This window comes from Zalophus californianus, chromosome 11 (genome assembly GCF_009762305.2).
Source record: "Zalophus californianus isolate mZalCal1 chromosome 11, mZalCal1.pri.v2, whole genome shotgun sequence".
In the NCBI taxonomy this organism is placed as follows: Eukaryota; Metazoa; Chordata; class Mammalia; order Carnivora; family Otariidae; genus Zalophus; species Zalophus californianus.
In genome coordinates this window covers 83,370,410-83,386,694 of record NC_045605.1, presented here as the reverse complement: position 1 = coordinate 83,386,694, position 16,285 = coordinate 83,370,410, and the positions used below count along the sequence as shown (strand labels likewise).

General features: G+C 40.1%; 1 protein-coding gene across 6 annotated transcripts in view; it reads left to right on the top strand.

The window, feature by feature from the left end:
- MPPED2 (metallophosphoesterase domain containing 2) overlaps positions 1–16,285 on the top strand; it is a 171,348-nt gene that overhangs the window by 43,358 nt on the left and 111,705 nt on the right. For 5 of the 6 annotated variants that reach the window (XR_003517687.1, XM_027581563.1, XM_027581564.1 and 2 more), the window contains exon 3: positions 4,753–4,934. The exons of the other annotated variant lie outside the window; for it this stretch is intronic. Coding sequence is in view for 4 of the 5 variants with exons in the window: in XM_027581563.1 (XP_027437364.1) it covers positions 4,753–4,934 (182 nt within the window). In the remaining variant the exon portion in view is untranslated. The remainder of the gene's footprint in view (positions 1–4,752; positions 4,935–16,285) is intronic. 6 annotated transcript variants of the gene reach the window in all.

The window sequence follows — 16,285 nt, the reverse complement described above, 5'->3', positions numbered from 1 at the left end:
TATGAGTAAAAAAAACTCTTAATGCGTCAAGACTGGATAAATGAGAATGATTTATTTGTTTGAATATGCAATGAGATATATAAACACTTGACAGTCAAGCTTCAAAAACAAGATTTGAGGCTTGGCACAAACCCTGGAGACTGAATTAGAAAACGTTTTGACGATAGCGCCTCTTGGAAAGACCACCAGTGTGCCCAGCACTGTTATCTCTCCACCGCCCCTAACAACGTTTGTCTTTGATACACAGCTCACTGGCCGATGAATTCATGGGCCCACGAATTCTGACACTGCCCAGGGAGGCATTTAGACCCGTCGGATCGTATGGAGGAGGAGACCAGCAGGGCTCTGAGGGCACTGGAAATCTTAACACACAAGGGAACGCTGAAGAAACCAGGGCTCCTCAATTAGAGTAGAGAAGATACTAAGGGGTTATGGTACTTGTCCTTAAATATTTGAAGAACCGTCAAAGGGAAAAGGGGACTGGATTCTTACTTCTGGTATTTCAAATGCAGAAGATTGGGATAAAAGAAGAAAGTAAGAGGAAGGAAATCAATGTAATTATTGACTGTAGATTATGTGTCCAGACTGTGCTGGGTGTTGTTAATGTGACCTCCTTTAACTCTCAGAAAGTCCCTGTGTGGTATAGCTGTTACCTCCTTGTAACTAGAAGAGATGGAGGTCAGATAAACTAAAAGATACTACTTCTACTAATAGTAGCAAAAATACGACTACTTAGTAAAAAACAAAACAAAGCCAAAAACCACTTCCTGAGTGTGTCTGCTGTGTGTCAGACTTCTAAATGCTTTGAGTGCATGATACCTTTTTATTGTCACAGCAATCCTATGAGAGAGGTACTATTTTCATATCCATTTTATTGGTGAGGAAACCAAGACACAGGAGTTGAGTCCCATGTTTGGTGTCACACTGTTAATAAATCTGGAGTGAGAGTCAAAGCAAATAGTCAAGCCTGCTTCACTCTTATGTCACTCTGTCTTTGCTTTCTGAGCATGTGCTGTGTGCCAGACCCAGTATTTGACGATTTATATCCTCATAGCAACATAGTCCCAAAGAATGAAACGACTTGCCAGAAGCAAATACCTCAGCCAACATTGTTCGTTTTTGGGCTCTGGGCTAAGTCTCTTTGGACCGTGCTCAGCTTTCTCTGTGCTTGCAGAGGTGTAGACTCTGAATCAGAAACTTTTTAGCAAGTAGAACAATCAAGAAAACCAGAAAGGGGAGCCCCAGGGAAGAGGAGGAAACTCAGGAGCTCTCCTTCTCTGGAAACATTGGGAAGAAAACTTGTGTCAGTTAGGCAGCAATGGGGTAGAAGCTTCATGTAAAGCGTTGAACCCACTGCCCGCTAAGGTTTTGTCCGGCTCTGGGATTTTATGAAGCTGTGTTTTCTTCTCATCTGCCCATGTCATCTTGTTTTCCCCTGGCTGTACTCAAATGTACGTGCAAATCTCACTGTGATATTTGAATCTGGCTCTGGGGGTTAGATTGCCTTGGTAAGACACTCACTTGCTAGGATACTTGACATGATGCCTTAGGGGAAATGGTCGATCATTTGAGAAAGTCAGCAGCATCAACAGTAAGCAGTGAAGTTAACTAAGAACAAAAATGTAGTCTGTGGGTCTTCACACAATGCAAACAGGTAGATCTTCTAACGGTAGCCGGGATCTCCCTTAGACATGCTGTTACACTGAAAATATTTGACTGCCTTGACTTTTATTTTCAAAGCATTTACCAAATGCCCAGTTTGGAAATAGTAGTTTCCCGAGGGTAGTCTCAACTTTAATTATATCTGTTTCAACTTGCCTACTCTGCTAGGATGTCTTATTTTCAACTCTGAATGTCTTTGGGTGGACATGTCTTCCTTCCTGTGACCCCCCCCCCACCCCGGGTGAAATTTGTCATGTTATCCTGCAGCGTGCCTCTGACATGCTGTGTTGTCTTGTCTCCTGAAACCATCTCTTGCCTTGTTTTGAGTCCTGAGGGTAACAAAGGACATCCATGTCTCTGGGTCAGAGGGTGTACATGGGTTCTGCATTTGCCTCTTTATACCTCCCCCCCTTCCCTTTCCCAAGCCTCTATCTTGAATCAATCCTCCATACCTCTCTTAAATGTCTACCTAATTCTCTTTGGTGACATCAGATTGGTGATATTGATGGGTGAGCCTTCTCTGACAGTCTTCCTGTGTCCTTCTGACTCATTTTATTTCAGCTCAAAGCTGAGAAGATGTATTTTCTCCCTTTTCCCTTTCCCCTCTATTTTTCTATTCCTTGGCCTTTCTTTCACTGTTAATTCTGTTGGACATTTAAATGTTTCTCTGGAGGAGGTGGGAAGGTGGGGAGAAAAGTGGAAGCCACTTAAAATTGACTGGTGTTCCCATCAGTGGCCTCAGAAAGTTATTGCCCAGTCTAAAACTAAGATGGGAAAAAGATTATGTACCATCTGATGATTTGCTTCTCTAAACAGAGGAGAAGTCACAGAATAAGGGCCTGTACACAGTGAGGGGTTTATATGTGTGCTATTTTCTGTCTAATAAATTCAAAATGATAACTACAATGCATGTCCCTCTGATAGGTTCCGATGGATTTGTAAAGGATTTTGATGTAGTAGTTGTGCCTGGAGCTCAGCCGAGTTATGGAAAAGAGGAAATAGGGACTGTGTCTGTATAGTACCATTAGGTTGAGAACTGGAAAATAAAGATGTGCTTATGTGTGAATGTATATGCATATACATGTATTTGAATTATTCATGTATTTAGAAGTCCAGTGGTTGATATTTAATTTTCATTCAGATGTTGGTGGATTAAGTTTCAGTGTGCACAGTCCCATTCCAGTGAGCCTCTTAACTTTTGACATGGGAACAGAATATTACTATCACTTTCACTTTTCCCTTCCAGTCTGCTGCAGAAAACAGTCATTCATTCTCTCGGGAAACTACTTTTAGAAGACAGGAGATACTGACGAGACTGGAACCACTAAGACTGAGTGTAACAGAGTCTCAGTAATGGAAGGGAAGACACCAGACACTTTTATATATATAGAAAAGTCAACATCGGAAATAATCAGAAGGGTTTCCAGGTTACTCATGAAATCTTGGTGGATTAGTGAATAACATTCTCCATGGTAATAGCATTATTAATTTCTAGGCTTTACAGGAAAAATTCATTAATTTTTTGTGGAAGTTAAACTTTCTTTTTGGGTTTCCAGTCAGACCCACTGCGTTAACCAGTTCGCGGTCCCTCCCCTTCTCTCTCCTTGCTCTTCTTTCTTCTTACTTGCTTACCTTCTCCTGTGACAAAGAGAAAATTACATTAAAAGATTAACCATTAAAGAAATTCAAGACTCTCCGGGTTGTATATCGATGTCTTTATTCTCCTCACTAAAATTGCCACTGTTAAAACAGATCGTTTCTTTCAGAAAAGTGGAAAAAAGAAAGAAAAATTAAACAAAGCCCGTAGAGGCAACACATATAGAGAATCTCGTGTTGAGCCTTCAGTGAATTCTCTGCTGCATGCTAACGGTGAGGGGCGGGGCTGTGACATGAAACCTTGTTCCTTATTTAATGTTTCACACTCTGATCCCTGCATTGCATATTTGCCTCTCTTGTGACCTTCTCTTTGCCTTTATAACTGCTGCTTTTCACCCATAATCCAAAATAAGTATACATTCCTACAGAGAAATTAAAGGAAGCTGTCAGTGTAGAGTTAATATAGTTAAAGCACCCTTAATTTTGCTACATAGAAACCCCTTAAATAATTAAAACTGTATGCTTGAAGAGTCAGATTTGCATTTCTTTACGAAGTTTATTTAGCACACTTTGTTACACTCAATTAAATGAGACTGTTCTGTTTCATTTTCTTTGCTTCGGGTTGATCATTTTGCCTTTTGATTCTTACGCCCTAGTGTAATTTCACAGTGCTTAGGTCTCTAAAAGTATACATATATTAATGCATATGTAGATCTATACACACCCATTAAAAGGCATATGAATTGTACTGAATAGACTCTTTGCCCAAGGCATTTGAGCATTGCAAGTCATCTAAGGTGTAACTGGGACTGCAGATAATTCACTGTTGTGAAGAAGGAACTTTACAAAGTTCTTTTAACATTCACTGTTTTTCTTTTAAGTCCTGTTATTTTGACATCACCCTCTCTCCCCACTGTTTGATTTGTGAATCACTTAGCAAAAACAAGAAGATACAGGTGTCGAATGGTTGTGGAAAGGAAATTAAATATAAGTACTGTCTCTATCTTTCCACATCTCAGTTGGCAAAGCATGTGCAAAGTGTTCTCTGTAAATTAGTTCACTGCTTAAGTTATGCGTGTTTAAGAAGGAATAAATGTAGTTATCCATTTCTTAATGAGTAGGGGGATCAACTGGAGCATGATGAGAGAAAATAGCATAATTTTGCTTCCCCAGTTGGGGTTCAATATCCCTAAACTTCACCATTAATCACTGTATCCATTTCCTGGGTTATTTCTGATTTTCCATGTAAGATATTCTTTCCTTTTCATTCTCCTCCCAGGTAAGTAAGCCTTTTTGAATTTGCTCAGTGGGGTCGTAGATGGGGGATGCTTTCTCCTGTGCACCCCAAAGTCTCCCTTGTTGCAGAGTCCCCTTCTGCCTTTGCATCAGTTTATCTGGGTGCGTTCACGGATAACCGTCGATATGTATGTGCAATGACAATTACGAGGGTTCTAATATATTTAACTGTTATGGGATCTGTTATGTCTACTTTAGGGTCGACCCCATCCCATATGACACTCCAAAACCAGCGGGCCACACGCGGTTTGTCTGCATCTCAGACACGCACTCCAGAACAGATGGTATCCAGATGCCTTATGGGGACATCCTTCTCCACACAGGCGATTTCACCGAGCTGGGACTGCCCTCAGAGGTTAAGAAGTTTAATGACTGGTTAGGTAAGGAATGATTGCGTTCTGGCGCCCCCAATTAACCTTTCCCATCCGAGTGTCACTCACTGCGTCCTAATTGAATTAGAGCACTTGGAAGCCAGCTCAGCCATTTCTCGTATGATATGCGGTGGTGTCTAGCTTTAATCCAATTCTGTTAATTAAAGATGAATTTTTAGATATTTAATTTTACTGTGCATCCTTTCAGTGCCTGGCCTCAGCGGCTCTGGGGCAAAGGGACGGAAAGCTTTGAAACCCATCTCATCTCACTCATGCTGCTTTAATGAGGGCATTCATTGGCACACATGAGACCTAGAATCATATTTTTAATTCATTGGCTCTGCAGTCTTTCCCAGATATTATGAGCAAAGATGTACAAATGACCTGCTAGTAAGAGAACATTTCTAAGAAATGAAGGAGGATGTGAAAGTCTATGAAGGGAGGGTCCTAGCACAGTGCTCCTTGGGGCCAGCTTTCCTAAGTGAACCAACGGATGTCCTAAAACCCCTGAAATGATAAGTTGTCCTGCTGTAAAGCTCCCCAAACTTGGAATGTGAAACCACCCTAGATACACCAAGAAAAGCATAATGGCAACTTTGTGGTTACTGTAGAGGCACCCACAGGTCAGGGTTATGGAAAAATGTGGGCTCCTGGGTCAGGCAGTGGCCAAATATTAGCATTACAAGGCAATCGTGGGGTTATTCAAAACTAGATTAGATGACACATCTTTTAAAAGAATTCTCTTAGGTGAGGGAAAGAAGGCAAGGGTTCTGAGATTTTAGAATCTCTAAAGACACTGAAGAATTATATAGTAAAGAGCAGAAATTACTCCGGAAGAATAATGTCATGAATAATATGTCAACCAATAAAAATTACTCGGGAGATTTAGGGAGAAAGTTTAAAATTCATTTTCCATCAAACTAAAGCAGGGGCTGAGAAATTTTTAAATAATTGATGAGGTGATAAAATGTGTGAATGGAAAAACAGCATTCATGAACAACAGTTAAAATATTTTTAAAACTAAGCCTAACTGCTAACATAACTATTTTCAGTTCTCCCGTGACCTTGTCGATCTGTCCACATTTTATGTAGTTGGCATCAGAGTATGTATCTGCTCTTTTACTTCTGGCTATTTTCATTGAATAGTATTGACATGATTTTTCAATGACTTTGCATAATTTTCATGTTCATCCTTTTAAATAGCAACATGACATTAATATTCTGTGCTTTTATTTAATAAGGGATTCCTCTAAAAATGAATATTGATATTTGATAATTTCTCCTTTGATTCCTAGCACTGAAATTTGCATTTTCATTTGTGTATCCTTTTTGCTTCTATTGACTTCTTAGGGTAAAACACTGCATGAGTTAAATTACTAAGTAAAAGGATATGAAATTCTTTATGTGTTTTGCTGTGTATTGGCATCTTGTTTTCCAAGGGGATTGTAGCTGTGTACCTCATTCACAATGAATGGATATACCAGTGTAAGCATGATCTCGGCAGCATTGGATATTGGAGCTTTATATTTTGAACTGTTTTAATAGTTATTCAGTCATCTCGTTTTAAACAGTAAGGTACCTTAAATAACATTCAGCATAATCTCATTTTTGTAGGTAACTCAGAGATATAGAGAAGTTAAGTGACTCTCTCAGAGTCTCCTTGTGGCAGAGCTGAGTCTGTAATCCTGATCTTTTCACTTCTCTTTTGTCTTTGTAAAATTGGCTTTCAAGTACTATTATCTATTAATTTTAGCAACTTTTATTTATGAAGTGTTAGCAGGCAGAATTACTTGAGGTTGAATCTTGACAGTTCTAAACTGTTCTGTGAAACTGAATCTCAACACAGAAAGATCTAGCTGCCTTGACAACGTTGATTTGTAAAGAAAGGGAATAGCACCGTGGGAAGTGTTTATAGAAGTACAAGACAGGATAGATCCTGGTTATAATCTTGTTTAGCCACTGACCTTGGGCAACTGAGTTAACCTCTCTTTTCCCCTTGGTTTCCCTCTGCAGAACTAAGGATTAATACTACCTGTCTTTCTGGATTATTGTGCAGATTAATCAGTAAATGATTGCTGCTAGTAAGTTTTTGTGGGCCATTAATAACTGAATGGGGAATGTGGTGAATGGACCATCAACAGATATTTAAAGGGTAAAAACAAGAAGAGGTCAGAGGAGTTATTTAGTAGATTGGAAGTAAATACTGGGAAATTTTATAAGGGAAAGTACTCTGTAAATGGAAATGTGCTGTAACTAAGGAAATAAAATGGTAAGGAAATAAAATGCTAACTAAGGTCCAGTTGCATGGTCAGTTCCTTCTCTTCTCATTTCCCCTCTGATCTTGTGTGGCAGAAGTAAGAGGCCTCAGCAGGGGCTGCAGAACATGAGGCCAAAGGGAGCCCATGGGATGTGGATAAAGTTGGGATCCCATAGGGAAGGACCAGAATAGCTCAGTTACCCTGGCAACCTTGTGGTGCTGAGAGTGAGAAGGGATGTGAGATTACACTCCACCACTTGGCTCAACGGAAGCCTCTCACCTGCAAAAAAGCACTTCTAGCCCCTGTTGCGAGATGACCTAGCAGAGTGGAGTCAGGGGTCAGATCGGTCTGGGGCTTTTGTCATAACAAGGCATCTAGTTCTCACTGGCATGGGTCCTTACAGATTTTGGAAAAGTTCAGTAAACCTCTCATTGATTCCCATCTTTCTACGCTAGACTATCCCGATTATTGGAAACAACCTGACCCCCCCCGCCCCCCCCCAGCTCCTTTTTTCTCCAACAGGCTCATGTATTTCTGTTACAGGCCAGGCATTCCTTCTGTCCCTGTGTCATCCCTCTAAGGTTGCCAGTGTTATCCCATTTTCCAGATTGGGAACCTGAAGCTCAGTTGGAGTGACTTACCCAAGGTCATTTAACAGATAAGAAGCTCAGAGAGGTTATCAGAGAAATCCATTCAGATTCACTTGACTACTCAACCTGGGGTTGTCTGACCCCAAAGTGTGAGCCCTCTTCTGTTACTACTCTGCTATTACGAGTGGGCTTGGAGCAGCTGGGAAGCTTGCACTTTAGGCTTGAACTAAAACAAGGTAGCTTCCAGCAGTTTCATATGGAAGATTGAGTAGCTGTTTGACCATGTGCTATTATTTGAAAGATGTCTTTTAAGTCCTATCTATCTTGAATCTCACCCTGACCTACCAGCTGCAGGGCCTGAGAATCCCATCATGACTTTCCTGTTGGTTCAGAGGTGATGGGTCCTGGTTAATTCGTGCATAGGCCACCTGGCAGGTGTAACACACAAAGTTATTAATACAAAGTGATTTATGAGATAAGCCAGCACAGCACAGGGTCATAAGAAGATAGAGCTCAAACTAGGTACAGTCAAACTTGGACAGGTAGGATACCATACAAGGATTATAGGCAGCTGGGAAGAGCCAGTTTTGAATTCCCTACTTTTGGTAAGTTGCTTAAACTCTTGAGCCTTGATTTTCTCTTTTGTAAAATGGGCATCATCATAATAATATACCCCTGGTGGTTGTGCATATGCACCCTGTGATAAAGCTTAGACCATTCTTAACACAGCCTTGGCCTGTAGACAACTTTCAATAACTAATGTGGGGGAAGACAACAGAGCCAGAGGCAAAAAATCCAAAAACCAGAAACTAGAAAGGACTGGTACCGTGGATTTAAAGAGGGATTTGGACTGTAAAAGGGAGCACTCACTAAAAAGGTATTAAGAGTAGAAGCTGACAACAAGCTTCCCTTACTAGACAGAATGCTAGGACTTTTAGAGGCCTTAGAGGTCCCACCTCCTAACTTGAGAGAAGGGGAAACTGAGGTGGGAGGTTATATGAATCACCCAGAGTCACTCAGAAAATAGATGGCCACATGGGGACTAGAACTTGAATGGGAAGTGGTATTGAACGAGCATGTATTATCTGTAGGTGGTAGGGTCTAGACACTGTACCTGTCCCCACCCCCCAATTACAGGTGTCATTCATGCAGTCCTCACAATAACTGATGAAGTAGCTCTTGTTACTGATGAGTAAGCTATTATCTTCTTCTATACTTAACGAGGAAACTGAGCCTTGGTGAAGTTCACTTATCTATGATCATAACAACTAGGTGGGCACATCAGGATTTGAACTTGGGTCCATCAGACTCTGTTTCCCCTGCGTGTCCTCCTGTCTTTCTCTATTCCCAGTGTGGGGCTTAGGATCCCTGCTGGAGGGACCCTATCCTGGGTAAAATGGTGGTTCTTTGAAAAACTGCCTCGTTGGACACACACAGTCACACATACAGATGCTGAGGGTCTAAGGTGGGTTTATGTCATGTTACAACAGTTTTATGGCACAGCCTCCGTATAGGGTTGGCTGGCGGCTGGGAGGGTGTTGCGAGGTGGGGAAGCATTCTTACCGTTTGGTGTAGACGGTTCCAATGGCAGTGAATTACAAGGAGGTAAATATCCATAGAGAATACTGAAGATGCAGCCAGGCACATAGGCTCCAAGGGGTGTCTAAATCATGTTGTGACATTAGCATTTCATTGCACTCATCTTGGTCCTTGAAGTGACTAGCCACTGACTGGAACCTGAAAACCTTTTCTTTTGTGGGCCGGCCTCTCCTACTTGTGAACATTTGAATTAAAAAACAAAAACAAAAAACCAGCATATTCTGATAGCTTCTGCTGTTGCCCCTTTGGCCCCTTTCCTTGGAAATCTCTGCCGTGGGTTGGAGGGTGAAACTTTAAATTTCTCCCTCTGCCATCCTGAGGGAGCCACCAGAATCCTGTTTTTCACTTCCCCTGAGGCTGGCTGATGAGACACTGGAGTCCTTCATCTCACAAACCACCTCCCCTTCTCGCTACCCAGCTGCTGCCGACGGGGCTGTCTTGAAGGGAACCAGCCCAGGGTCCGAGAGACATGTGGCTTCTTATTGCCAGGGCCTGCAGGGTTGTGGGAAAGAGGGACCAATAAATCTTGCCCAAAGAAATTCTTTTTAAAGTGTTAGTTAAATCCTCTTGTCCCATTAATATGTGAGGTCAGATATACTGCAGGTATGTCGCAGGTGAATAGGCTTTGGTGAGCTGAACTGGGATCCTAGCCGCTCAACCATTATAGCATTTTCTTTTTTATCTTGGCACAAATGCATCCTAATCATTACAGGCTTGGCTTAAAAATAAATTTGCCAACTATAAAATGCCTGCTAGTTACAATGTGATTATTTTTATTGGTAGTAAATTCTGAACCACTGATATGCCCGAAGGTACGTTTTTGTGAGCCATTGGGCCACGTGTGGTCTTCCTTCACGTTGCCGCTGTGTTCTTCCAGCTTGTGCCTCTTTGATATTCTTTACTGGTCTTCATTGTCCACTCGATTTCATCCCTGCTGTCCTCTCATCTTCAGAATATTTTTGGTAGACTTCTCCTTGAATATGGCATATACATATTGAACATTCATGGTTGTTCTGTAATTGTTTGTTTGTCTCTACCCTACTAGACAACAGTGTGTGCCTAACGAGCACTCTCTGTACACCCAGTTCAGAGTATAGGGCCTGAAACATAGTGCCCAGAAATGGTTGTGCAATCATGGAGTGAATGAATGAACATAAAGGTACAAGGCTTCTTTCTCCCTGTACTTCTGGCTCAGACTTTAAAATTATGTAGTTCCGTATGTAAAATCTGTTTCTATTCCCTTTCTCCTCAAAGTATTTATAACACCCAGTTGGCTATTGTTAATGATTCCTACATATGGTGCAGAAATATTATAAAGGGTTTGTTGTTGTTTTGTTTCCTATTATAATTAGACCAAGTTCTTGGGTGGCCTATTGTTTCCGCCTAAAGATTACATGTAACAATCTGGCTAGTCAGAATCCCTTTTAGCACAGCACCGAAGCCATGAACTTTCCATTATGACTTTTCCTTGGTCTTGGTTTTTATATAATAGCTTTGAGCTTCAGTTTTTCCAGGCCTGAAAGGAAGAATGAAAATATTCCCAAGGAAAATCTCAAGAAGAAGGTTATTCATATTTGTTGGAGCATTGCTTTAGGCATGGTTATAACAGAGTGTGACTGTAACGAACATCACAGATCATAGACATATAAATTGATTTTGCTTCTTTCGGAATAATCATATTGGGAGACTATGTCTCTTTTCCAGAGATCTTGCTGTTGGGCCAGAGTTTTGGAGCTGAAAAGCTTTAGGAAAAGCTTTCATAGTCTGGGCTATTTATTTTATTCTTACAATACATGTAATACATGTGCATGCCTGAAACTTAGGAAGTAGAGACAAGTGAAAGAAGAAAACAAAATTACCCATGGCCAGAGATAACCACGATTAACATTTTAGTGTGAATCTTTATGGAATGTTTTCTGTTAATACTTACATACACACATGCGCACACACATCTTTTACCAAAATAGAGATTTATGGTAGTACTGTTTTATTGTGTGTTTTTCATCTTAATATATCACAAACAACTTTCCACATCAATAAATATGGCTAAAATACTTTTTCCCAAAAAAGAATATTTTTAATTTAAAAAAGAACATTTTAATATAAATAAGATACACATGTATTAGAAAAATTCAAGTATTTGATGTGTGCAAAGTAGAAAATAGACATCCCTTTATAATCCCATCTTTAGAGTAGTTGTCTTTGATTATGGAATGTGAGAGAATTTTTTTGACTTTCTGTTTCTGTCTTGAATGTTCTCAAGAGCAGCAAATATTCACCCTTTAAGGGCTTTTTGTTTAATTTATTTTTAAAAATTATTACAACTGTGCATATTATCCTGTAACTTTAAAAAATTTTAACACATCATGCTCTGCATTAGCATAGCATTCTGCTGTGTGGGTGCACTCTGATTTATTTAACCAGATCTCTCTTACTGGACACCTAAGATGTCTTCATTCTTTTATTATCTGCACTGGTGTGATGAACATCCTTCCTGCTCTCTCTTTGCAAACATCCTTAAGTTATATTTGCAGGATATCTCTCTAGCAGTAGAATTGTTGGTCCAAATGATACATACCTTAAAAAAATGGTTTATTATATATTGTCAAATGTCCCTCTATTAAGATTATAATTTCCCCCTAATACTCTTCAGTAGTCTTTGAAAATTTGTGTCACATGTTTTTGAATGTCTTCAGTGTCAGAAAAATCTCCATCCTCTAAGGGCTTTTTAAAAATGATGCAAACTCTTTTTCTAATGGTGAAAGCTTACATACTCATGGTGAAAAAATGTAAATAATGGTAAAAAAAAAATAGATCACCAGGATATCTTACAGTTCACAGATAACTTCTCTTCACATCTGGCATGCATCCTGTTCCGTGGTGTATGAATGCGTGTGTGTGTACTGAGGTGTAGAAAGACAGTACAGCATAGCGTTCAGAGCATGAGTACTGGACTCCGCTTGTGTTTAAGTCCTGATCTCAATATTGTTAATGCTGCGATCTTCGTTTTATTCCTCTGTCAAAGGAGAATTATTCATGCTTAGTGTATCTAACCTACAAGGATGGTTGTGGGGTTAAATAATATAATGGGTGCCCACCGCATCCAGGCAGTGAATGGTCAATAAACGTAACTTGCTCTCTTATGCTAAGTGCGCCATGACTTCTTCCTGTCCCGTGGGTGCGTGTCTCTTACTCCCTGGGACAGCAGAACTTAATCAGGGAAGGTGGTCTTACAGACTTGTGCCGCAGTGACCTGCTGGCCTGAAGCCCATTCTGCATGCGGAGCAGAGAAAAGGGTGAGCACCCTGGCCTTGGCTCCTTCACACACACAACACATCCAACATACATCGACATCTCGCTAGATTCTAATTCCCTCTGAGCTACACACCTGCGGGGCCAGGCCTCCCCTTTTCAGAGACCTCTCTTCAGTGTCCTGTCATGTCCCTCCTGTCCTGATCTTGAATCTGGCACACTTGCTGTCCTTGCCAGTGTCACCGTGCCTCCTTCTAGGAACCATCCCTGTGCACTGGCTCTTGCTTTGCAAACTCCACCGCACCAGCCTTCAGCCAGGTTATTGGTGTCAGACTTCAGTGTATTTTCTCAACTCTCCACACGGTAATGATTTCTAGGCATGGTTGTCACATTTAAGGCTTCTGATTTTTTTTTTTGAACAATACAAAATTATTAGGAATTGGAGCTTGTGAAGTGGGCAAGTTGAGAGATACCATTTGGAATAAAAAATAATGATGTGGCATAATGGCAACAGAAGTCATGGGGATGTAATGTACAGCATGGTGGCTGTAGTTAAAATACTGTATGCTCTAGTATAATTACGTAGTATAGTGTAATGCTGTATACTATGGGATGGTTATAAACAAGCATTACATATTTGAAAGCTGATAAGAGATTAGATCTTAGAAGTTCTCAGCACAAGAAAAAAGTTTGGCAACTATGTATGGTGACAGATGTTAGCTAGATTTATTGAGGTGGTCATTTTGCAGCATATACAAATATCGAATCATTATGTTGTATACCTAAAACTAATAGAATTTGATGTCAGTTATACCTCAGTAGGAAAAATAAACAAAGCAAAACAATGGTGTGACACAGTGCTCTCTAGTGAAGTGCCTAGCAGTTCCCAGTGAAAAGTTTCAAAAATGATTTGAGCAAGGGAGTCTCATTGGAATGTTTATAGACATATAACTTTATTATCACTTAATAGTCATAGCTAATAAAGAGGTTTTGTAGGAGGCTTTGAGAAGGACAAACAAGATGACTTTTCCCATGATTTACAGAGAAGAAAGTGTCAGAGTTCCTTAGAGCCTAGAATTCCCTGATTCTTATTGTTTAGAGTTTAATATCAAAGGAGTTTCTTAATCTTTAGCTTGCTCACAAAAACCAATATCTGACATGCTGTACTTTCTAGCTCTTAATTCATAATTTGGTTTTTCCAGTTGTCATTCTAAAGTTAATAACTTATTTAATAGCTTCTGTTTCTGCTTTAAGCAGTTTACTTAGGGTTTTTGCTTTTTTTTCCTTAGTACGAGATTGAAGAGTTTTAAAAAGTGCCTTTGAGGTGCCTATTATTCTATCATGTGGATACAGACATCCTGTTTTCTTGTCTGTCCTCGTATATTTGCTTCACCCGAATAGTTGACTCATGCTTGATATCTACTTGTCCTTTTTTACATAGAAGAATCTTTTCCCTAAAGTGAATTACTTCATGGTCTAGTTATATATAAAACATTTTTCCAATAAGGGCAAAATTAATTTTAAAGCACAGTTCAATTTTGATATAGAATTAAGTAAGATTCTTGGGGGGAAAAATGTACCCAAACACAGAGCAACTGAATATGCTCAGTGAAGTAAGATTGGATTTTATTCCATTAGGAAGGATCGTTAGTGACCTGAAGACATGATGACTAGGTCATTTGTGATCCGTGTGAACCTAATCTTCTTTGTTATGGCCAGCCATTTTCTTAAATTACATTAATTATAATGCTTCTAATTTATATGACATCCTTCCTCCAAAGGACTCAAAGTACCTTTAAGTATATTAGATCATTAATGCTTATAATGGTTCAGGGAAGTTGATATGGGCAGACAGTATTGCTGATGTCTTGCTGATGGATGGATGGAGATCGAGAAATGTGGAAGGACAGGCTGCGGTCATATTGTGAGTCAATGTAAGAACTGGACATCGACTCCACGCTTCTTCCAGCTTTCGGTTCTAAAGCTTCCTGTTTTCTCCTTTTCTGAAGTAATCAGCATCTCTTTAAAAGAAACAGACATGGGCAGGACATATATAACCATCACTTCATCAGCTAAACAGAAAAAGCCAGGTAAAAACTCTTTGGAAAGGGGGAGTCTTTTTGTATTTTGCTATATGATAATTGTATCACTATTTAAAATAAATAAATAAAATTTACAAAAGAGTTTTTTGGTAACAAAAGAGTCTTCAGCTTTTCCAAGCCATCTGATCCAAGAGGGAAAACTGAAGCCCCAAATTGTGTACACTTGATCCTTGAACAACATGGGTTTGAACTGCACGGGTCCACTTACATGTAGATTTTTTACAGTACTGTAGATTATTTTCTCTTCCTTATAACTTTATTAATAATGTTGTATTCTCTAGCTTACTTTATTGTAGGAATACAGTATATAATACATATAATACATACTAAATGTGCATGCAGATTTTCCACTGTGTGGGAGGTTTGGCGCTCCTAACTTCTGCATTGTCCAAGGGTCAACTGGTATTGCTAAATCCTGGAGCAGGATCCTTGTCTCCCAGAACATGAAGGGACTTCATCCTCAAAAGATGATTTGCATCTATTCTAACTGCCTTTTAAGGGCCAGGTCCTGCTTTGTGACAGGCACTGAGAATGCATAAGGGAACAAGAGGGCAGATCATTGCATTTGGCATCCAGCCTCTGATTGTCAGTGTGATTTCCCCCTTTCCTATAGGCAACTGGAACTCAGAGTTTCAGTATCTTACTCGGTTTTGCACAGACTTGTTAGTGGAGGGCCCAGGAATAGGGGCCTTGTTTTCTGTCTGGTGTGATGCCATTTGTCTTCCTATGTTAATATTGTGTATCTAAATCTGGGAGATTCTTCTTATTCTTTGAGATTTTGTTTATGGAATGGAGTACTGATTTTGTCTTAATCTCTCTTTCTCCAGAGCCTTGTATCTAACTGGTGACTAGGTATTTTGCCATAGATTGTAGAAGGTACACAGGGTATCTCAAAACCAGTGTATCTCAGACTGAATTGATATCTCCTCCAAAGACTGCTCATTCTCCTGAATTCCCCTTCCAATTTACATCACTGTTAACTTGGGAACCTGAAGTGTCTTTCAGACCTCCACTGTGCTTAAAGAAACTGCGAAGGCTCAGCCTTCCATTCTTCTTTCTTGGAATCATATATGAATAATAACATTTACTGGGCACTCAACATTGCCAGACCCTTTACAAGAATTAACTCATTTAATCTTCCCAGTACTCAAGTTGGTTGATGCTGTTATGACCATTTTCATAGACGCAGAGATGGAGGCACAGAGCCCTTTTTCCATGAGGTCTCCCACCAGACTGACATTTTGTGGAATGTATTTTAGGAACCATTAACTGATGGGATAAAGTCCATCATGACATTCAAGGCTCTTCATGAAATGGTCTAGCCTATCTCTCCAGCCTCACTTCCCACCATATTTCTCTCCATCCTCTCCTTAGCTCTTTGGGCTTCTGTCTTATCATCTTCTTCCTGCTCCCTGAGCTCTGACCACAGCCGCATTCTGGTCCATGGTATTTCCACCTTGAACCTTTGTACTGAACAGTTTCTTTGGTCTATGGGTCTCTGTTCACATGCCACTTCCTTGGTAAGATCTTCTTTTTCCTACTTCTATGTCTTATTTATT